General features: G+C 40.7%; 1 protein-coding gene across 1 annotated transcript in view; it reads left to right on the top strand.

Annotated features, from left to right (window-relative positions):
- Window positions 1-24,225, top strand: part of SERINC4 (serine incorporator 4) — a 35,826-nt gene extending 11,601 nt beyond the window's left edge. Inside the window, exons 7-12 of the mRNA XM_072148405.1 lie at window positions 885-980; window positions 8,953-9,079; window positions 17,435-17,507; window positions 17,814-17,859; window positions 19,837-19,990; window positions 21,393-24,225. Coding sequence (XP_072004506.1) covers window positions 885-980; window positions 8,953-9,079; window positions 17,435-17,507; window positions 17,814-17,859; window positions 19,837-19,990; window positions 21,393-21,606 — 710 coding nt within the window. The 3' untranslated portion in view covers window positions 21,607-24,225. The remainder of the gene's footprint in view (window positions 1-884; window positions 981-8,952; window positions 9,080-17,434; window positions 17,508-17,813; window positions 17,860-19,836; window positions 19,991-21,392) is intronic.
- Window positions 24,226-24,462: the final 237 nt, after the last annotated feature.

The raw sequence follows: 24,462 nt of genomic DNA, 5'->3' as shown, positions 1-24,462 counted from the left end.
GTTCCCATCTTCCTGCAGGTGGTGCTGCCTGAGGCAAGAGGCTCAACTCGCCACGTGGATGGTTCATCCCTTCTAGCTGTTGAAACAGTGGATAGCCCACTAGCAAAATCAACGTTCGTCTGCATATAGACTCAGGACCTCAGTGCTATAATGTAACAATACGGACCGCTCTATAGACTTTTTCACATATTTCTATGGACATATTTTTGTTTAAAATATGATTTATGTAGGACACATTTCACTTCCTGTGTCATGTTTTTATGGAAAATATGTGAAGCTCCTTACCCTTGGTCTTACTTTTAAGCTTGGTCTGGAAATCTAAAGTTGGAACTTGATTAATTGTCCCGGGCATCACTGCTACTTTTTGTTGTTTATGTCCAAGACCCGATACATTTATAAACTAAGCATATGAAAAACTATGTGTTTCCTCTGCTGTGTGACGGATAGCTGCAGCTTTCCAGCTGTTTGGGTTAGTCTGATAACTTCTTGCCCTCTGATCTGCTAAGAAATAAACAATCTAGATTTATGTTTCAACTGTTCTTCTAAATCCTATAAGAGCCCACAGCTCTCAGCATCCCTTCCAGTAATCCCATTGGCACAAATTATATAGCGAGGCCATGTGAGGTCATGACTTTGTCTACTTACCATGTGAATGGTATTCTCGTATCTTGACATTTGTACCAAAGAGGCTCTGAGTATCCATCTGTTTGATGTTGCATCCCCTGCTGTTACTAGAGTGCCAGAATATTTCCAGCTTTAGACACTGTTATCATCTACTGGCATGACAAAGTCCGTTTCTACACTCCATTATAAACACTAACTTTTCTCAGTTCTCATTTCCATTATATGAATAATTCTAGAATGATATATTTTATGTTTTGCAGAACAGCCCCGGTCTGGATTGCTACAAGCCTCAATCATTAGCTGCTATGTCACATATCTTACCTTTTCTGCCCTGTCCAGTCGGCCTCCAGAAAGAGGTGAGTTTGATATCTAATATCTAATCAAATTATGTGATATAGACATTTCTCCATTTTCATAGAAAACATAATGGGACAGATTTACTATTGAAATTATACAGGAATTTTGACCTGGTGAGTCTCTTAGAATAAAGAAGAGTGACTTCACACTAAAGGCATATGGCTAAAAGGAAATCTACCATGAAAATCCATCATGATAAACCACACCCAGTTACTCATAGATCCAGGCTCTGTGACTTTGGCAATCTTCTTATATTTGTTATCATTGGCCTACTTCCTTTTAAAATGATGCTAATAAGTCCGAAGGGCTCTGGTAACGTTATCTGAGCCCTTCAGTGCTGTAAATTCGCAGGATGTTAGAATGACCAGAAGATGTCTCCCCCTCCCCTGCTCTTCCCCTCCTCCCTCTGCCTGTGTAATCTAGCAGCAGCAGATGGTGCAGGGGGAGGGGAGACCTGCTCTGCTCATTGTAACAGCATGTGAAGATACAGCACTAACTCCCCACAGAGCTCCTCAGGCTCATTAGAAAAATTATAAAAGTTGATTTTAGGAAGAAGGATGTCAAGGATAACAAATACTAGAAGATTACCACAGCCATTGTTAATGGTTATTTATAATAGATTCTGATGGTAGTTTTCCTATATGATTTTGATTCAAAATTTGAGTCAGATTTTCCATACTAAATAGATTAAGGTTTGAGCAGGGTAAAGAGTTAAGCACCCAAGCACCAGACACTCATACACACGTGAACAAAATTGTTGGTACCCCTTGTTTAATCAAAAAAATAACCCACAATGGTCACATAAGTGACTTTAATCTGACACAAATGGCTCTATCCTGGTTTTGAAGGATTGATTTGTAAAGAACTGCGGAATTTGATGGTGCTTTATAAATTATTGTAATTAATTATATAAATAAATAATTTTTTATATTTATATAAAGATTATTATTATTATTATCAGCATCTTAAAAATGGACATTTTGCCACGGCTTTTATACTTGTTCCAAACCATATCTATAGACGCCCCTTGTGCTTTTTTGTATCTTTTAACATGATAACTTGTGCATTTTATTCGGCAGGGATCTGTCCTCACTTACGAAGGAGCCTTTTCATGACCCAAGAGTGCCAGGGGAGTGGGTTTGCCAGACTTTGCCTCATATCACAGGGCTTCCATTGGTACTTGTGTACTGGACTTCTTCCATTACCGCTCAGATAAACTCTGACCCTGGAATTTGAACTTTCTTCACCACAATTACATGGCTTTTTCTGGATGCCCACTTCTGTGGCACTCCTGTGTCTTCCAATATACCCCTTCATGAGAGAGATTTTGCAGGCCCAGAGGAAATTTCCATTTAAGTTCCATTTAAAGGGAACCTGTCACCAGGAGACCCATTTTTAGCACTCCCCCAGTTCCCACAGAGCATAGTACATACTCTTCCAAAGTGTTTTTGTATAAAAAATAGGTTTTACAGAAAAAAAGATATTACATTGTACCTTTCATTAGCATCTGCTGTGTGACAATGCAGTTGCCAATTGGGAGGGGCTGGAAAGGAGCAGTCCCCCCCCCACCCTTGGGAAACATGTGACCTTTTCAAATATATGAATAACTCCCCACACTCGGGATTGGCTGTAGAGGAGCAGGGGGCGTCGCTAAGCCAAGTGATGGGTGTTTTCATATATTTGAAAAGGTCACATGTTCCCCAAGGGTGGGTGTGAAACTGCTCCTTTCCAGCCCCTCCCATTAGGCAACTGCCTAGTCACAAAGCAGATGCTAATGAAAGGTACAATATAACATATGTTTTTTTCTGTAAAACCAATTTTTTATACAAAAACACTTTGGCAATGTATGTACTATGCTCTGTGGGGACTGGTGAAGTGCTAAAAATGGGTCTCCTGGTGACAGGTTCCCTTTAATGTCTGCCACAGTCCCTTTTATGCCCCTAACAGGCAATATAGAGTTTCCCCCAAGTGTTCATGTTCCCACACTCATTGGTCTCCCTATGGCTGCTCTGCCCAGGGTTAGAGATGTGGTAGATGAAAGGGAATGCCAACACTAGCAGATCTCAGTTCTAGTGGTGTGCAGGGTTCCTGGCTACAATATCTTCACCTAAGACACTTTATCTGTTCCCTAGCCCCTATTTCAATACTCACATCCACGCTCAACACATTTAAAGGAAACCTACCACTTGAAGTGGCAGGTTTCAGATGGAAATACCGGGCACCAGCTCAGGGTGAGCTGGTGCCGGAGCTTATTTTTGTTAGTGTTTTAAACCGCGGTATCGCGGTTTAAAACACTTTTTAAACTTTATAGCCGGCGCAGGGAGATACGCGCTCGGCGCTTACCATGCGCGCGACCGTGCGCGCGGCTACATAGGAAGTGAAGGAGAGCCGCGCGCATGGTAAGCGCCGAGCGCGTACCTCCCTGCGCCGGCTATAAAGTTTAAAAAGTGTTTTAAACCGCGATACCGCGGTTTAAAACACCAACAAAAATAAGCTCCGGCACCAGCTCACCCTGAGCTGGTGCCCAGTATTTCCATCAGAAACCTGCCACTACAAGTGGTAGGTTTCCTTTAAGTAACTATGTCTGGAAGGCGATCCCCCACACACTGTTTCACTATTGTATGGTTTATTGATGGGAAAGGAGACAGGGGACTCAACTGTATTATGTCAGGGCTTAGGAAAGTGATCTTGGCAGGGAACTGTCGCCTATGGTGTGGTCTATGGTGTACACACTTTACCTATGTACAATCATCATGTGGTCTCCAAAAAATACATTTAAAAATCACAATGGTATCGCACCCCAATAATTTGACTCCGATACCTTTGATCAATGTTGGTGCTGTGAGGACGCTGTAGGTGCAATATTGCATATCTGGTGGAGCTGCTCTTTCATTGCCGCTCTTTGGCGGGACATTAATTAGCTGTTACCAACTCAGCCTTAGTTTTTACCCTGGAACAAGCCCTGATTGTCGCTCTTCCAGGTCCAATCTCCAACACGAAAAAGAGTCTACTGAGATTCTTTATTGTAGCCACACGTCAAATTATTCCTTGGAGTTGGCGATCACTGGACTCCTTCTCATGTAGACTGGGTCTCGGCTCTTAACTATATATATATAGGATGGAAGAGCTGAAGGATATAGACGATGATAGGACCACAACATTTTTTATTGCTTAGACTTCTTGGGTGAATTTTAGGGGCTCACCATATCTCTTTGTGACTCCCGCCTTAAAGGTAACCCCCACTTAACAGTATATTCCCCCATCCTTGTCGCCCTCCATTCCCTTCTCCCCTAGCTTCCCCTTTTGTTTTTTTTCCCTTATTTGTTAGTTTAGTTTGGTGTTTGTCTTCGTGGCAGTTTCTGTTTCTTTCTATGGTTTTTACATATGTTCATGCCACATAGCCTGATGTCTTACTACCTATTATTGTAATTTGTATTCCCACATTGCCCTGTGGGTTTTTGTGGAGTCCTATTTAGTTGAGATTTGCCCTCTCCTAGGAGGCAAATGGTTTCTGATTACAGTCTTTTGTACTAATTGCTATATTAATATATGTTTCTTGACCCATACATTTCTTATTAAAACGAACAAATGAAGGGCAGACATTGCTTTTCAACCATGCTTCAACAGATAAAAAAAAACTCATGAAACAGGCCTGGACAAAAATGATGGCACCCTTGAAAAAATGTGAGCAAAGGGACATGTTAAATCAAGGTGTGTCCTCTAATTAGCATCAGGCGTCTACAGTCAGTGGCCTATATATAGGGCTACAGCTACTCGCTGTGCTGTTTGCTGACATGGTGTGTACCACACTGGACCAGAGGAAGCCAAGGAAACAGTTGTCTCAGGAGCTTAGAAAAAAGATTGTAGACAGCATGTTAAAGCTAAAGGTTATAAGACCATCTCCAAGCAGCTTGATGTTCCTGGACTACAGTTGCACATATTGGGGCACATTTACTAAGGGTTGGTCGGAGTGTTCGCCGTTGTTGGGATTTGCGTAGCTTTGACGGGTATTTAACAGGGGTTTCCACTGGGATTGTGTCACATGCGATCGGATTGTGGCGCAGCTGCGCCGGCTTCGATGCAACAGAAATTGGGGGGCATGCTGACTGATTCGGACTGAGCGCAGGATTTAACTTTCAAATTGTGGCGCAAGCCCAAGCACTCACATGCACCAGGAAGGAGGTGAACTCCTTCGGACCTGAGCGACACATGCATGATATTGGGTGCATGATCTTAGTAAATCACAGCAGAATGCATTATCATTGGACAATGTTCTTTAGGTGAACTCAGTAGGATGGGTAAGTAAATCTCCCCCATTGTTCAGAAATTTAAGATTTATGGGATTTTGGCCGTGGAAGAAAAATTGATGACAAATGAAAGAGAAGAATAATAATATGAATGGTAACAAAACAGCCCAGAAAAACTTCTAAAGAGAGTGAAGGTGAACTTCAAGCTCAAGGAACATCAGTGTCTACCAAGGAGGACACCATTGCTGAAAACAAATCATTAAAAAGCAAGACTGGAGTTTGCAAAGCTACATGTTAATAATCCACAAAGCTTCTGGGAGAATGTCCTATGGATAGATGACACTAACATCAAACGTGTTGACAAGGCACATCAGTTCTATGTTCATAGATGGAGAAATGAAGCAAATCTTAAAAAGAACAACATTTATTTTCACATACTGTGAAACACGGAGGAGGCAATGTTGTGTTCTGGGACTGCTTTGCTGCATCTCTCAGAGTGTCTTGAATATGAGTAGGGTACAATGAAATCTCAAGACTATCAAGGGATTCTAGAGAGAAATGTTCTTCCCAGTGTTGGAAAGCTTGGTCTCAGTCGCTGGTCATAGGTCTTGCAACAGGATAATGACCCAAAACACACAGCTAAAATCATGCAAGAATGACTAATAGGAAAAAATTTTGAAGTGGCCTTCTATGAGCCCTTACATAAATCCTATTTAGCATCTTCGGAAGGAGCTGAAACATGCCATCTGGTAAAAGGCACCCTTCAAACCCTAGACAACAGTTTGCTCATGAGGAGTGGCCCAAAATACCTGCTGAGAGGTGCAGAAGTCGCATTGACTTTACAGAAATCATCTGACTGCAGTGATTGAGGTTGAGCAAGAATTTCTGGGTAGCATAATTTCTGTCCAGGCCTGTGTCATGAGCTTCATTTTTTAAAATTCTGTTTAAGCATAGTTAAAAAGCAATGTCTGCCTTTCATTTGTTCATTTTCATAGAAAGCTAATTTATTTTTACTTTTGTCAGATTCAACTTACTTCTGTGACCGCTGTTATGTGCAGTCTAAGCTTCCAATATTAGTAAATTTACACCAATTTCTCGTCATTCTTTTTGGTCTTTAAAACAAATGGCACATACAAATCTTCCCACATTAAATCCTTGCAGGCATGTTTTATGGTGGTTGATAGTGATGGCAATAACTTCTGATGTCCTTTTTGCTCCTGTTTATACAAGGACTAATTGTGGTTTCATGCACTTGCCATGTCCTTGGGTGAACCTTTGTATTGTAGGGCTGTCAGCCTGTTTATATGTGTAAGTATGAGATAACAATGACTTCCCTAGTCCCTATTCTTTCTTATAATGGGGATTGTGTTCACTGTGGGGGTTTTATATCAGTCTCCCAGATAGATCAAAAAGTAATTGTCAACACACTATACTAAAACATGGCCATTCTTTCACACGACAAGCTCACCATCAACAAAACAGTCTTCTTTTCCTTTTCACATTCATTTCTTCGCTTTAGGCTACTATTTCCTCTTTATTACTTTCTCTTTGTATGGCTTCTTCATTATTTTATTTGTTATCATTTTACTCTGCTAACTGGTATTTATTTGTACCAACTGCAACGTCTATTACTTTATATAGTTTTTTCACCATTTCAATAGTATCCTAGATGATGCCTCTTACAAAGTAATGACATTAACAGTACAGATAGTCCGCAGGTTACGTAGGTTTGTTCTTAAGTTGAATTTGTATGTAAGTCAGAACTGTATATTATATAATTGTAACCCCAGCCAAAATTTTGTTGGTCTCCGTAACAATTTGATTTTAAAAATTGTTGGATTGTCATAAAAACCAGGATTAACAATAAAGCTTAATTGCAGACACCTTTGATAACTGTTATTGCTGTTTATTGTAGCCTAAGGCTAAAGTACGCTAAATTACCAATTACCAAAAGTCTGTTTGAAGTAGGGGTCCTCTGTAAGTTAGGTGTTCTTAAGTAGGGGACTGCCTGTATGTGACTAAATCTTCTGTGATATCCTGTTGCAATAAAGTAAAGGTGGGCTTGTTTGCAGTTCCATATTGTTGTAGTTCTACACTCATTATCCTGTTCAGTTACAGTGTGCACAGACCTTAGTACAAGTAATGTTGACGGGACTTAGTATGCGTCCAGCTTGTGGGCTTATTCAACCCTTCCTCCATGAAAGTTTATCTGAGCAAAATGGATTATTGTTGCAATGGTTGACCAGTTTCATGACCTAATTAACTGTATCTGGACTTTTTGTGTCTTCCCTGACACTAACCTATTTACTGTATACAAACCTGTTATTAATGTTTCTTCAGTGCTGCCCATCAGTGTCTTTTTGACCCATCCTGGTCAGCAAGAACTAAGCTTCTACAACTTCAGAGGTTCTCACCTGGTGTTTCCTTGAAGCAAACCCAGATACTTGTACCGGGGTTAAAGGGTGAAAGCCAAGTGGATTACATAGACAACGAGCTGGAGAATAGCTCCAAAACAAACCAATTTAGTGGTACTTTGGGTCTACACCTGCTGCATTACAGTTTTTGTTGAAATCACCTATTCTTGACATTCTCAATATCGCATTCCAAAAGTTGAATTTGCTCTTATCTGTCGCAAAACAATTAACATACTGTAGATTCTATACAGACTCTAAACCCTTTTTTTCATAGCAGTTGGATGGGATTGGTATCCCAATCACTATTCTGCAACTGTAAATTGCTGGGGATTAGCAGCAGACAATTCTGCTACTTCTAGCTGGCCACATCCTCTACGGATGAATTTCTGTCACAGGTATTTGTAAAAAGCTTCCAATGGAAAAATGCCTAAAATTTGATGGCTTCTTGGGCTCAATGTAGTTTTTGACCAGAAAATTATAGCACAGATGATTTTGTGGGTTTTTGTGGCAACAGGAGGATAAAAATTAATAAAAATCTTTTTGATTTGGTTAAACTGAATGTTACTCAAAAAGCGGTACACTTTACTATTTTTTATTAATATTAAAAATGTTCTCCTTCTCACATCTTCACCTAGGTGGCACAGTGGCAGTAATACTGACTACTAGTTCTAGCAGCCACACCAGTCCCATGCACAACTGCTTTCCTGAGTGCTCTCTCACCTCCACTCACAGATCGAGCCGAGTGATCTGTGAGGATGTAAACCTAACACTGAATGGCTAGGCCTTGGCAGGTAACCAGATAAGCCCACCAGTGTTAGAATCACAGGGGGATATTTATCACTGCTTCTACACCAGATTCTTACAGCGTTTATGCCACCTCCATGCCATGTGGGAGTGGAGGAGGAGTGGGTGGACCTGCGAACAAAAGTTTTTACGAAAAACTATGCCAGGATGGACTTGGTGTACTTTTGCCCGTTGTGGTTGGTGTACTTTTGCTGCACCGCCAGATTGATTCATCAAGGGGCCTAAACAGGGGGTGTGTCGCCACGATCTCCCCCAGGAAAGTAGCTGTGTGTCATGATGAGCCGTGCATCTGTGTGACATCACATGACCATGGACTGGTTTTTATCCACAGGAGGTAAACATAGATGGTTTTTATAGCAGGACAGCAAGCAGAGATGTAGAAAACCATGAGGAATTGATACAATAAGATTTTTTTTGCTGAAATAGGAACAAAATAGGACATGTTAACCAATTTTATCTAACCTATCACTTTCCATTGTTTTATGTTTTTACGGTGTTTCCTACAGTTCTGTACAGAGGGCAGAATATCACAGTGTGTTTCCCTAGCATCAGCAGAGATGGCCTACAGACAGAAGATACATCTATTGCTATTATTGGGGCCTGTATTATGTACATCTGCGTCTTGTTTGCCTGGTAAGTAAAAGTATTCTATATATGTTGTCTATAAGTACTACTGTAGTACAAAGAATATCTTGTCTTCTCCACATTACTGCAAATACACAGCATACATGGTACAATGCAAGTCTATTTTATGTGACCCATTACACATGCTGCTGTTTTCTTTTCCTTGTGGGTTTGGGTGAATTGTTGCTAAAAATATGCTTACATCCATCACTTGGATGAGAGTTGACCTGCAGTACACTGCCATGAACACTACACAGTGAACAAAGCTTTCCAGGTAAGTACTGGAGGCAGGTGATTGGCTCATAAAACCCATTTAACTATGATGTTGGTGCCATTTAGTTCCAGTATTTTCTGTTGATGTGTAGAATGGTTTGCACATTCTTCAGTTGTATAGATGTTAACAGAACTTTACATAATGCTTATATATGGTATATGAAAACATCTGTCATCATGTGGTAATGTGGAAAGATTAGGAACAGTTGAAAATAGAAGTAATACTCACATAGTTTAGAGATGAATGAGTAGATCATGTTCCATACATGACACTGAGTCATTTTCTAATGTTCTAAACAAGACAGTACAAGTGTTAGTCTTCACACATAGGTAATGTTGGTAATGTACATAATTCATTCTTACATCATACAACCTCTCATGATCCCCATTCGTAGGCCCGTGCCATGTTGCCCATGAATTTTTAGAACATGTCAGAAACGTGCGAACTAAGACATTTCTGTGAAGAGCTCCTTCACTGCAAACCCAGTCTCAGATTTAATGGACTGGCACATCTCATAAGCCGGTGGTTGGATACCACATGCTCTGGGGTAAATGGTATGTGTGATTCAGAAACAGATGCTAACGGATAATAAATGCTGATTCTACAGCTGCGTTCAGATGACCTCTATGGTGCCTCTGGCAACTATGGAATATTAACAAAAACAGGTGCAGGTCTGAGTATTGTTCAGTGTGCAGTCTGTACAGGGACCGTACATTGAAAAAAGGCTTTTCAGATGTAGAAAAACTGACTAGATATACTCTCTACTTCTAGAGAAAACTGAGTATGGACTGAGTAAAATATGTAGGACCAGGCTGGGACAGGCCCATAAGTGAACAGTTGAATACACTGGTGGGACCCTGATCTATGTAGGCCCCAATCCCTGTAAAAGCAGTTCACAGCAGTGAACTGTAAAAACATGAATTCCTGGGTGTAGGCCTCATTCACATGTGTTAGCCGTTGTGAATAGCACAAATCCCCATGGCTCCTATCCACAACCATGATTTCCACTGTGCCGCGAGCAAGCCAATTGCCTGTCCCCCACTTTCCTGCTGCTCGGTGTGTGAAAGGACGAATCGTTTCACGCTGTCTTAGCACTTCATCTTGCAAGATGAAGCGCTAAGACAGCGCGAAACGATTCGTCCCTCTCACACTGCTACCTGCGTCCTTCCCTCTCCCTGACCGCATGTATGCATCTTAAAGATCAGTAAATAAAGAAATGATGTTTTAATCTTCAATGGTGAGAACAAACTATTCATTTTTTCTATACAACTATTGGATAAAAAGACTGCATCTTTAACTGATTATAGTTAGCGCACCACCAGTATTGTTCCCCTGTTTCGCACCCCACAAAGTCCTCCCTAAAAAAGGAGAAGCCTCACTTAACAGACTGCTAATAGGGCCCCTTAAATCTTTCTCTGTACTTTCATAGTCGTTTTGACACTTTGTTGTCCCTCTATAACATGAATAGGACCCCATGTATTACTCAAACAGGAGAGCTTCAATCAGGAGTGTCTCCTGCTCTGGAGGACCCATAATGGCCTTTCATTAAAACTAATTTATTTCAGTAGAAACTATGAAATTAAAGTATTACCTCCTGGTGGCACTCCGTGCCTTTTTCATAGCTTACAGATGACCCATTGTGGGCTTATTGTCGAGGGACCCTAATAACAAAAAGGATTGTCCAAAGCACTCAATCATGTGGGTTACCATTTCTATTCTGAAAAGAAATAAAGGAAAGAACAATTTCTGAGCATTATAGGGCACATTTACTTACCTGTCTGCTGGAGTTCACTGAAAGTGTATTGTCCGATGATAATGCACTCTGGCGCAATCCACTAAGATCGTGCGCCTGATATCCTGCATGTGTCGTAGGTCCGACGGAGTTTACCTTTTTCGTGGTGCATATAAGTGCATTGGAATGCAACACAATTTGAAAGTTAAATCCTGTGCCCATTCCGTATCAGTTGGATCGTCCGACTGCCCGCCCCTCAATTTCTGTCACAAAGAAGCCAGCACAGCTGCGCCAAAAAACAATCGCGTGCGCACACATTCCCAGCAGAGACACCTGTTAAATACCTGTCCAAGCCGTGCAATCCCTGAAAAAGAAGAACAATCCGACAAAAGTGCGATCCGCGACCCTTAATAAATGAGCCGCTATGGGTTTATGTGAAGCATTGTTACTGCTTTTCATCACTGCTTCATTCCAATATAACTCAACTAAGTATTTTTTTTTTTTTTTGGCAAAAAAAAATATTTGGCAGCTTGTGGATTTTCAGTACTATGTGAAGTAATTAAGTCCACTGAGGTCTGCTAGTTTAGGGTTTTGTGGTGGAGTGGTCATGTCTGGTCCCCATTCTATAATGCAGCATGATTGGCATTGCTTATAAGTAGACGGATGCACTTGCATTGTACTTGGTTAGGGCTCATGCACATGAACTTTTGCCCACTTGGCCTTAGCCGTACAGGCACACGTCGGGCACGCACTATAGAGGCGCACGGCCACTATATTTTTTGCAGCCACGGCATGGTACAGTGAGCTCACCATACTGAGCCCAGGCGTCATAGACAATTATGGGGTACATATATGCGGCCATAAATTTGCGCCCTTATATACGTCCCCCATACGTCAGTGTGCATGCACCCTCATACTATGTGTAATGTCCCTGCAGCATGGCCTGTATCTATTTGTGATATTATAATGATATAGTATGTGCCTTATCTTTTGTTTCCCACCAGTTGTGTTTGAATGGCAGTCCTAGTGACTGATTTTTTTTTTATCTTAAAGAGGACATGCCACCCCTAAATTTGGCACTAGGAGCTGCTTACTAAAGTAAGCAGCTCCTAGTGCTTAACCCCTTAAGGACGGAGGGTTTTTCGGCTAATTTCTCGCTCTCCAACTTCAAAAATCCATAACTTTTTCATTTTTACGTGTACAGACCTGTGTGAGGGCTTATTTTGTGCGTAACAAATTTTACTTTCCCGTAATGTTATTTATTTTAACATGCCATGTACTGCGAAGCTGAAAAAAAATTCCAAATGTGGAAAAATTGAAAAAAAAACGCACGTGCGTCACGTTCTTGTGGGCTCAGTTTTTACGACTTTCACTCTTCGCTCCAAATAACACGCCTACTTTATTCTTTGGTTCGGTGCGATCGCGGTGATACCAAATTTATATAGGTTTTATTGTGTTTTAATACATTTTCAAAAATTAAACGAATGTGTACAAAAAAGAAAAAAAATTTTTTGCCATCTTCTGACGCTAATAACTTTTTCATACTTTGGCCCACGGAAATGTGTGAGGGGTCATTTTTTGCGAAATGAGGCGACGTTTTCATTGCTACCATTTTGAGGTCTGTGCGACATTTTGATCATTTTTTATTTCATTTTTTATGTTATGTAAAAAGGTGTAAAAGTCGCATTTCGGACATTTGGGCGCCATTTCCCGCCTCGGAGGTCACCGCCGGCCGTAACCGTTTTTATATTTTGATAGATCGGGCATTTTGGGACGCGGCGATACCTAATATGTCTGTGATTTTTACTGTTTGTTATGTTTTATATCCGTTCTAGGGAAAGGGGGGTGATTTGAACTTTTAATATTTTATTAATTTTTTTTATTTTTTAAACTTTTTTTTTTCTTTTTTTTTTCACTATTTTTTAGACCATCTAGGGTACATTAACCCTAGATGATCAGATCGCTCCTACCATATACTGCAATACTACAGTATTGCAATATATGGCGTTTTTGCAGGTCTTACATTACAATGAGCCACTGGCTCATTGTAACGAACCTGCATAAACCATGTAGCCTCGTGTCAAGAGAAGACACGAGGCTACCATGGTAACCGATCGCCGCCCCCCGATGACGTTCGGGGGCGTGGCGATCGAAAAAAAGATGGCGGCGCCCGCACGCCGCCGTCTTTTAAACGCCGCCCGCGACTTTGCGGGCGGCGTTTAGAGGGTTAATAGCCGCGATCGGTGCAAGCACCGACCGCGGTTATTAGCGGTGGGGGTTTTGTGCAAAATGCAAAAACCCCCACCTCTGTATGAAGAGGACTCAGCCCGTGAGCCCTCTTCATACATCCCTTATACCTCTGCGCCGTAGAGCTACGGCGCAGAGCGTTAAGGGGTTAAACAAACACCGCAGTGTTAGAGTGATAGCGTTACTGGAAACCTCTGATAACTATCTAACACTGCGGCGGAGTACAATGTAAACATCGGACCGCTCTCAAAGCAGTCCGATGTATTCATGTGGGGGCGGGATTGTGGGCGGGTTTAGGGGCAGTCACCGCTGGCCTATGGTGCAAGCGGGGCGGTCTGCAGAAGAGGCAGCGCCTCGGACCGCCCTCTCATGAATACACCAGACAGCTTTGTGAGCGATTTGCCTTTACATTGTACTACGGCGCAGTGTTAGATAGCGTTATTGAAGGTTTCTGAAAACGCTATCATTCTAACACTGCAGCATTTGTTTAAGCTCTAGTGCCGAATTTATGGGTGACAGGCCCTCTTTAATAAATTAATAAAATGTATATTTGGGATTGAATTATTTGATCCTTGTATGCTTTGTTCCAAGTATGCATAGTCTATTTATAGGTATTTATTGTTAGTTTGACCACCACTACTTTTTTTGATCATAGTTATATTACAAGGAATGAGTAGAAGGTAGCACGATGAATACAAATAATGTCCACTATTGGTGAAAACATTAAAATATTTACATTATTTATTATTTAGTTATAGAATATGTGCGACTGTCCCTGTCAGGTGTTATAAATAATGGGGCTTACTATACTTAACTGGGCTTCCAGTGGAAATGTGGAAAGGTCAGGAACAGAGCAACAAGAGAACCAGAGGGAATTACTGGGTCTCCAGGCATGTAAAATATCTCTTCTAATTAAGCCAAGCATATTACAAGTCCAGCACCCGGAGGCCAGTGCAGCAGCTGCCCTCTGGATAGCTGCCCTCCAACGCACGCCTACTTATGGACATTAACTCTGTGGCGCTGTAAATACTTCTATGTCTTATTGTTCTGCAGCCAAGGCTTTTATTGCCGCTTCTGTTAACAAGAGGGAAGAGTCGTCCATGAAAAGCCGGCTGTTCCCAATAAAATGGGTGCAGTGGATTCATCTCTGTATTGTAAATAAGGGTTTGGACATTGGACTGTGTAGTTCTGTGTGGAGTATAACATGGAGAAAATTGACAGGTTCAGACAGTTTTTCTCTTGTGTGTATAGCAATGCTCTCAATCGTTCTATGAAACAGGTAGATACCCTCTTAATATCAAATGTAAAAGGAATTACATATGTTGCACCATACCGCTCCGACCGCTTTCCCCGTGTTACGGCGCAGTGCACCATGCATCGCTATTGAGAGGGGAGGGGTCACCTATCCTCCTCTTCATCGTGGTGAATGTATGGCCCCCGGGCTACAACTTGGCAGGCATATGTATATATGTCCCCCATACACTTCTATGGCCTCACAGTGTCGTACGGGAGCGGTACGGTGCTGCACAAGTGCGGCACTGTACTGTTCCGTAGCCCATAGAAAGATAGGACATGTCCTATCTTTCGATGGAATACAGCATCATGCGCTGTGTATTCCTATGGAGAGGGGCGGGGGTGAGCAGCGCTCACCCCCTGCTCCTCTCCCCTGTGCTGATGTATACATCATGGGAATGTAGCCAGGCTGGATTCCCCTGGTTCTCCTGCAGCGTTCAGTTACATGCCTTAATTTAGTGCATATAATTAACCGAGTTGTAGGATTTTTCAGTGTGGGTTTATGAGGCAATTTCCCTACTTTGTAAACCATGTAAATCCAATGTGGAAATGTGAAATCCATCTTGCAACTTATTGTAACCTCTACACTGCGGAACTAACTAGAGCCGGATTGTTGTTTTACAAGATCTGAAGATTCAAAATGGTGACCTCCCTCCCCTTAGACCTATGTAATGATTATAAGAGTTACATTTTTTTGACAGAAAACTGCAGAATGTGTACACACCTTGTATAAATGGGAGCACACAAGGGTTAATGGCAGGATAATGAGGAAACTTTGTTACTGAGTACAGAAAACTTTCTTTACTTCAGTAACAAAACAGGGAGTTAGTTATTTTACTGAGCCTCAATAAACTCCCATCCGAGAAGTAGACCTCACACGATTCCTCATTAGCTGACCTGCCTTCTGCTACTGCTGACACAGAGCAGGGACATGGGAGATTAGGAAAGTCACTCAAGATTTTTGTTAATATATCCACATAAATAATCAGTCTCTAAACTTTGGCTTAGCATACCAAGCCCATGCTGGGAATATCATTGGCACCCTTCATTTCTTTCCATTCTACCATCTTGGCATTGAGCAGTCACTCCTTGCTTGCTTGATATTTTCATGTAATTTATTTAAACATGGATATAAGAAATTAAATTTACACCAGTTAGCCCCATAAAACCTGGACTTTAATGGCCTAATACAAAACATCTAATGTATGGCATATAGAAGAAATATGAAATGAATATGAAAAAATCTCCATAAAGTGAGTTTGTTTACTAGGGCACACCCATAGGTCGCTCAAAAGGGTTTTACTATTATATCTATTTTACATTCTCTAACTAAGGCCCCTTGAACATGAATGTATTCTTACCTGTGCCGTAGTACAGGTTAGCATACACCTGTGCACAGGAGAGAGGGGTGAACGGCCAGTGCGCGTAGTTCAGCGAAATATAGTACATGCCCTATATTTTTCCATGAACGGTAATGGTGTGGTGAGGAAACGTGTTCTCACAGCACTATGACCCGGTGACAATGGGGACTAATATTCAGCCGCAAACTGTGCAGTCAGATATCGGTCCCCAACGCATTTTGTGTGCATGAGGCACCCATCTCTTCTCTAATCCCGATACAACTCTTGTGAACTAGCTGCCAGGGATGAGATGGGGTTTCTATAACACAGGAGCTGCATAGCGATCACAGCTAATAGAAATTGTAAGTTAGGATAATGGTACAATATTGTCAGATTTGCTCTTTATGATGAAGAGTAGGTGGAGGAAAAGTAGAATGAGAAACGACATTGTTATGAGTATGCAGAGTATACAGAGTATGCATCAGGAAAGCTTCCAACATATGCGCTGAGAATATCCATAGACGTATTTCTTTGACTTTTTTGGCATGCTCTTGCTGTCTTTATAGTATAATTTTGCAATTTTTTTGGCATGTACATTGGGTAGTGCTGGTCCGTTTCTCTTGTTTAAATATATACTGGCAAGTGGAACATCCTTTTTGCCTCCGCCTGACCAGTATATGTCGTATACTTTGGTAAACATGGGATAGAAAGAAGCAGCGTTCTATGTTTTGCCATCCTGTTCCTTCCTGCTGATGAATGGATATGCTAAGCAGAGGAAATGGGGGACCGAATCAAAGTTTTGCATCCATCCCGGCCTCTGCTGAGTGTATGCTCAGGGAGGTCTCCAGTGATGTCACTGTTCACAAAAGAAACGCCCTAAACATCGGCAGCAGGTAATGTTTGGTTGATGCTGATGTTCAGTCCTCTTCCTGCTTTCAAGTGCAGGGGTGGAACAGGACGATGTATATTACTGTATGTGCATACAGTGGGATAGTGGGATATGTCTTAACCCTCCACATTGGGAATCCTCTGGACATATCCTTATAATGCAGGCACTAAACAAGATGTGAATGTAGCCTTACAGCGCTGCTAAGCAAAGACTTTACATATAGTTTTTTTAAGGGTACAACATGTTGTAATAAAATACATAACTCCTCTACACATTCAATATATATATTTTTAATTCAGCGCTACGCTGGAGCTGTAGCATGCCTGTGTTATGGCTGCTCTATTCATGCTAGGATACACAGCATCAGACTATACACCTGATCTGTTTTGTCCTTGAAGATACAAGGGTCTTCATGAAAGTAAAATATTACATGATAAATAATAATACTTTTAGATACGGTTGGATGGAGTAGTACATACATACGTTTTCATATACTTTATATTTATGTGTTATCAGATCTCCTGTAACATATACACTACATGCCAGTCTATAGAGCACCAACTATCCATGTATTTTCTTATGTTGACAGCAATGAAGCCTCCTACTTAGCTGAGATGTTTGGTCCAATGTGGATGATAAAGGTCTATACCTATGAGTTCCAGGTTGGTAACTTACATTTTGGCGCATTTAGAATCTCTATAACCTGTTTGTGTAGACCCAGGTCATTTTCTCACATTTCCTTCCTGGTGGGTAATCATCCTGTGAGCTCAGGATTTTAAGAGGTTCATTGCTAGTTCAGATCAGCATATCCAATTGAAGAATTATTGTGGTAAATTGAGCAGCAAGAGAACAGTGCAACACCGTGAACAGAGATGTCAGCAGGGCTGGGATGGGATACACTGGCTGTAATGTGAAAGATTATAGCATGTGGCTTATATAATTGTCTTATTCATCTGTCTTATTTACAGAAAGCATCCTGCTGCTTTTGCTGTCCAGAAGAGGATGAGGAAGAAGGTGATGAAAACTTATGTTCTTTATTGATGTGTATTTACTTAAGAACATTCACTTACAATATTCTGCATTGTTCTGATCCAAGTACAGACCCTCAGTCTATCATTATTATAACGGTTTATCATAAGGGGTTTGATTATCATCTACAGCAGTGATGGTGAACCTTTTATAGACCAAGTGCCCAAAGTACAACCAAAACCCACTTATATAATCTGATGTGCCATTTTAAGCAGTAACTTATTGCTACCTATTCTTCCACTTCTTTAATTGTATCGGCCGCCTGAGGCCACCAATACAGTTTAAAGAAAGTGGCCAAATCAATCTCTCATTATAGCTTTTCTCCAGGGTCTCTCTGTAGAGTTAGAATGGTGAGTCCAGCAGGATGACCTCCAAAGATAATGCACTTCTTTCAAAACCTTCTCAATTTTCAAGCAATTCCAAACAGCCAATGAAGTGTTGCTATAAAATAGTGCTGAGAGCAGCATCGCATAAATTTCCCAGGACTGCAGGAAGATTTCATGGATTTGTTCCCGTTTGGTGAACTCAGTCCTGGGCTGATGGCCTGAGTGTCCACAGAAAGGGCTCTGAGTGCCACCTCTGGCACTAGTGCCATAGGTTCGCCATCACTGATCTACAGTAATACCACTAAAATAAAGCGTGAATATTTACCACTCTTCCCAGAGGTTGAACTGAAAGGTAGTATACACTGCCCCTTCCAAGGAAAATCCCCCCCCAATATATGCTCAGATTTAACTCTAAATAACATACATTAAATAGAAACATAAATGGTTCCTGGCATGTATTTCATCTTCTGCTTTGATCAGAAGTCTAGGTTAGAGAACACTGGCTGTATAGTCAGTAAACACTATCGTTTTTGTAACATTATTTTATTATGTTTTTGTGTTTTTAAAGGGAATCTGTCATCAGGATTTCACATTTTCACCTAATGACTGGTTTCTATAGCCTTTTTAATACTAATTGCCAATTTGAGTTTATAATTAATATTATTAGTTCCCCTCACTATTAAAAGTAGATAAAATTATTCCTGACTTCCTGCAAGCAAACTGGATTGAGTCATGGGATTGTCTGTGCAATGCTGTGAGTTCCTGTGTCATCATCATTATCTCCTCTCTGTTCTGCTATCTCTTCCTCCTCCCCTCCTGCAGATGTGAGCTGCCAGATTTGCTTGGAGCACGGGGTCAGTTCACGTTAGCATCAGGGAGAAGGGGGAAAGAGGTAGCAGAGCAAAGAGGAAATAATGATGATGACGACGATACAGGGACTCAGATGCCTCCATGACTTGATGTCGTTTTTAGCTGGTGACATGTACCAATAGCCTATAATATGCTAATTTTAAAAATGCCTTTTTCAGCATTCTGAATACTGTCACTACTTTATTAAACTTTCATTCACATTACCTGGCTCCCTGCCAGCAGTGTGTGGTGAGTCTCAGAGGATGGGGAGGAAGCTACTGCCAGTGTGCCTGTGTCTCAGTCTCCTCATTCGTTCTTCCTCTCCTCCTCACTCATCCTGCTCCCCTCCCCTCTTCCTGTCATGTGCATTGAGCATGCAGGGGAGGGGATGGTGTTGAGGTGAGGAAAAATGCATCAAGGAGACTGAGGCACAGGCATACAGGCTGACTTCAGCTGCCTAACCTCCTTCATTGTACTGGTTGGTGGTCATGATTGTTTTTTTTATTCTAGAAGACAGAAGTGACCAATGAGCTTAGAGTTAATCTAATAATGGATGGCAGCATCAAGGGGACAGTGTTAAAAGAATAGCTTCTTGCAATTTGATCTTTAGTACTGATGTGCTCCAGAACTGCCATCTATATAAAATGTACTAAGTTACTAATTACTGGTTTTGCTGGATTTATATCATGTGCAGAGATAAGGTCAGACTGTTGGAACTTTCTCTCCTCTTCCTTGGTTGAACTTGATGGACATGTGTCTTTTTTCAACTGTATGAACTATGTAACAGGGGAAAAGACTTGTGAAGAGGATGTGGACACTGGAGGTGGACAGGCTGTTATACATGACGAGCATGAGCGAGTGATCTACAGCTACTCCTTCTTCCACTTTGTATTTGTGCTCGCCTCCCTCTATGTGATGATGACGCTGACCAACTGGTTCAGGTGCGCATTCCGAACATTCCCAGGTGCTTAGTCTTCTTGCTGGGCTGCACAAGGGCCTGCTGAGAAATAACTGGCTGTGATTTACTGTATGTTTAGATAAAAGCCAGGAGAGTCCTTGTACGTTCATTTATGGTACTTATTACCGTTCGCTTGTTACATGTTGATTGAGCAAGAGCAGCAACTTGTCTCATAATAATGTCCCTTAATGCCCAGTTATCCTTTGTAGGTTCTGATTTGGAAACTATCCCGGAATGTAAGTGCTGTAATGCCATGTACCACTCTAGCCGGCCTTTGTTCTTTTATCTACAACTGCATTACAATCTCCGTAAAGGCCGAAGGGAATTGTAGGTTATTTGTCATATCAGGTCAGAAAGTTTGGCATAAAAAACATCCCATGGTGTTCTTCCTCTTGCAAACATAATTAAGTTTTGGATTCTATTTGAGATGATAATTATCTTGTACGTAATTACCACAAAATATCCTATTAATATGATACCTGAATCAAGTCTGTTCCTGACCTGCTGAGACATAACAAGTATATATGAGCTACTCCCTATAAAATCTAGATGACATATTGCTAGCGGCTGCAAAAGGCAATTCAGGATCTAACAATTAATTACCTATGTGATCCAGTAGGTTCTATTTACTGAAGCAAAAGAATTACGTCAATGGCCATTTTAATTAGTCTCCCCATTATCGGTAGCATATTTTGGTTTGGGATATTTCTAATATTGCTGTTTTTATGATATAACCTGAAAGACCTTGCATGAGAGCAAGGTCATTGTGGTGGTCCAGAAATATCAGGTATAACTTATAAGCCTAAAATGTGTCCTTTTTTTGTATAATAAAAAATGTTTCAAAAGTTTTGGAAATAAATAGTTCTTGTGCATCAGAGAAACTTTAGAATCAATCTTATCAGTATAGAAAAAAACCCTATCTCCTCCCCAGTGGTTTTATATAGACAAATGAGTCAGCTGTGAGGTCTCATTATCCAATGATGAATTGTAAGTAATCTAACCTATACACTTCTGGACTGTGTACAGATATGTGCTAGAGGCAGCTTGTAAAATGTGGTATCCTCCCAAGCAGAAAAAAAAAAACACACATGGAATTGGCTATGTACCACTTTTATTATTTATCTGGAGGGTGGAATATTTTCTTCATCCTATTCCTGAAATAAACACTGAAGCAACTATCTGCTAATCTATACTATCTGTGCAGAGAATGGACTGGTTTCACCCTGGAGTAGCCAAGGGGCAAAACAATTACTACAATTGCTGTGGTTTGTATGTTTATAGAGTCATGGACAACATTGATAGCTGGCCACGGGAACACCTCATTGTGAGCAATGTTTAAGTATCACTATGACTAATGTTTGACATGTCCTGCTTTATTATTTCAGCTATGAGGATTCCTCTTTGGAAACCATATTTACACATGGAAGTTGGCCAACATTTTGGATCAAAGTAGCATCATGTTGGACATGTGTTTTCCTATATTTGTGGATACTTTTAGCACCAACATGCTTTTCCGGAAATGGGCATAACCAAAGGAGTGGCCCACCACAACATATACTGAGAAAGAGACAATTCCGGAGAGTCACGGTGTCCAAGTGAAGCATCCTAATCCCCTTATCTGACATTGTGAAGGGATTTACAATGGACATGTGGGATCGATGCTTTAACAATTGTGGAGATTAACACCGGAGAATACACATCCAAAATGACTGGATTGTTCCTGCTTTCATCACTTGGTGAAATATCCAAAGAACTTGGTCAGTGTTTGATGGCGTCAGGGTGGAACAAGAAATCCAGTCTGTTCCATAGTGACTATTAAATACAATGCAATTTATTGTCAGATCAATTTTTGGATATAATGGTTCTTGATTCTTTGGACATTTTTAGGTTTGTCATATGTAATAAGCAGAGGAAACTACTTTCTTAAGATTTTCCAGATATTCTACAGTCATATTTCGACTACCTACCTTAGTAACACAACTTGCTTAAATCTAGTGGACAATGTGCTTTTAAATTTTAGGTACTTTTCTAAAAGGGGTTTGACTGCACAAATAACTAACCTTATGACAATACATGTAGCTGTGTCTTCTGATGAATTATGGGTAAGAGCAGTGCATTCTGGGCCCCTGTAAAGCTCAATAGGTTGTGTAGAATATTGAGCTGTGGTTCTTGCATTGACCCTTACAAAAGGTAGCCAAAGCTTCTGAAAAGAATAGCTTCTAATGGTTTATACTTGTAATACTGTACAGTATGCTTGGTATGAGTTTTAGTCGATGGCCATAAATTCTTAGCTGTTCTAGTCATTCCAGAGTTTATCCCTTTCTTCTGTCCCCAATGCCAAACACGTTATACACAGAACATATCCCGAGACCAAGCAACGTAGAGGTGACGCCTACAAGAAACACAATAGGACTTGCGTACAAGCTGTGCAGTCTGCATACCTCTGCTCTCATCTATACATAATGGGATTACTGCGCCAAAGCTACCTGATGTGTCCCATGAAAGCCTCAAGCTAAATCCTGGGAGGGAATTACCTTGGATTGCAAGGTCAGGCAGGATCTGCACTGCATTAAGTTTACAGCAGTTGTCCTTTGTATGGCAGGGGGGTCAATGTCCATTATTTATAGCCTCGGTGACTGGATGAAATACAATTACTGTTTACATGCTGTCATGACAACACTGGTTTCAGGCTCTTGTGTACAGATATATTGGGAAAAGGGAATTTCCTTTTGCTTTATTGTTTTGTTGCCTAGGATCATGCAGAGAACATTGGGCTTTATGCATCTACAACCACTCCTTACTTTTACAAATGAGAACTTTAAAAACTGGAAGCAAACATCAAACTCTAGGCACATTGCAACAAAGGGGTTATTATAATTCCAAAGTTTTTTAAGTAATAAAAAAGTAAAAAAAAAATCTCAATAAGGCCAGTTTCACACTGCAGTATTCTTTAGTAGTATAGGAGTAAAAAGACAAAAAAAAAATAGAAATGGATCCTGTTGGTGAACACAGATGATGTACAAAACTTTCCATTGTACTTTGTCTCCTGGTTTTGGCTCACAAATACTGATGCTAAATACTTACCTTATATACTCGAGTATAAGCCTAGTTTTTCAGCACAAAAAAAATGTGCCGAAAACCCAAACTCGGCTTATACTCGAGTAAAAAATATATATGTTTTACTAGGTTTTTGTGGTAAAATTAGGGGCCTCGGCTTATACTTGGGTCGGCTTATACACGAGTATATACGGTACCAGAATCCTGTTGTGTGAAAATGATCTAAGAGCTAGCTATCCTAATCTAATACATAACTATACCGATAAGTTTAGGACTTATCAGAGTATATATAAACTATATATGAAGATATGTTCTACAAATGCACATAAAATTCTCAAGGGTTTTGAATAACAAACCTGTTTTATTTCTTCCAAAAACAGTGACATGGCTGTGCGCAGGATGTCATTGGTATTTCTGTCGTCAAGGAGTAAGAGTTCTCCTTATGGAGACTTTACCGATTAAAGGGGTTTGCCCATATAAGAAATTTTTTAAATTTCAATCCCCTACTGAGGTTTACACGATAAAGATCATTTTTAACCCCTTACTTTACAATTTTACTCTGTTTTATTGCTGTGAGTAATTTAGCTCCTGTAACTCAGTGACGGTCAGTGTAATAATCTAGAGTGTGGGAAGGGACTCTCTAAGCAGATACTTTATGATTACTTGTGACATGAATTGCTGTGTGCTGAAAATGTGCTTAGATTATCTGGGTCCAGGCTTTATATACACTTTCATTTAGCCTCTGAACATTGTACTAGTATCTGACACTTGGAAAGAGAGATGATGAGATCAATGAGATGCATATTACACATGACATTATCCCCTCTATCACAGCCATTACACACTATGTACTTCCTTCCCTCTCCCCTGGATAAAGATCTTATCTCCCTATATCTTGTAGCTTTATCCTCCTCACAATGTAATGTGTTGCTTTCCAGCAGGAAGTGTCTGTGTGAGCTTGTCCTGAAATGCAGAGGTAGAGAGGAGCACAGTGCAGCATTACACAGAAAAACAATGTGTGTGCCAACCCTAAAGTCAGAAGATTGATGGTCGCATCCAGGGGCAACCAAAACGGTGTACACCAAGACTGATAGAGACAGTTTGGAATTATATCTGTGAAATGCTGTATAACATTGAATTAAAGAATGTGTTATTTTATTATCCTGAGTTATCTGGAATTATTCTGAGTACATGGCTTTGGGGGAATACCACTTTAAGTCCACCTTGCAGGTGTGTGGAGATTTATAGCCATTGATGCCCTGGAAGGGGATTCTGAGAAATATGCAAATAAGTTTTCCAGGATGGGAATAGGAAAACCATGCCTCTTTTGCTACCTTGTAATGCAGCTCCCTTAACATCATGACTTTCAGGAAGACTAATGACATGATGTGGACCAAA

Source organism: Engystomops pustulosus, chromosome 4, assembly GCF_040894005.1.
Source record: "Engystomops pustulosus chromosome 4, aEngPut4.maternal, whole genome shotgun sequence".
NCBI lineage: Eukaryota > Metazoa > Chordata > Amphibia > Anura > Leptodactylidae > Engystomops > Engystomops pustulosus.
Note: the sequence above shows the minus strand (reverse complement) of the source record. Positions and strands in the feature narration are given on the sequence as shown.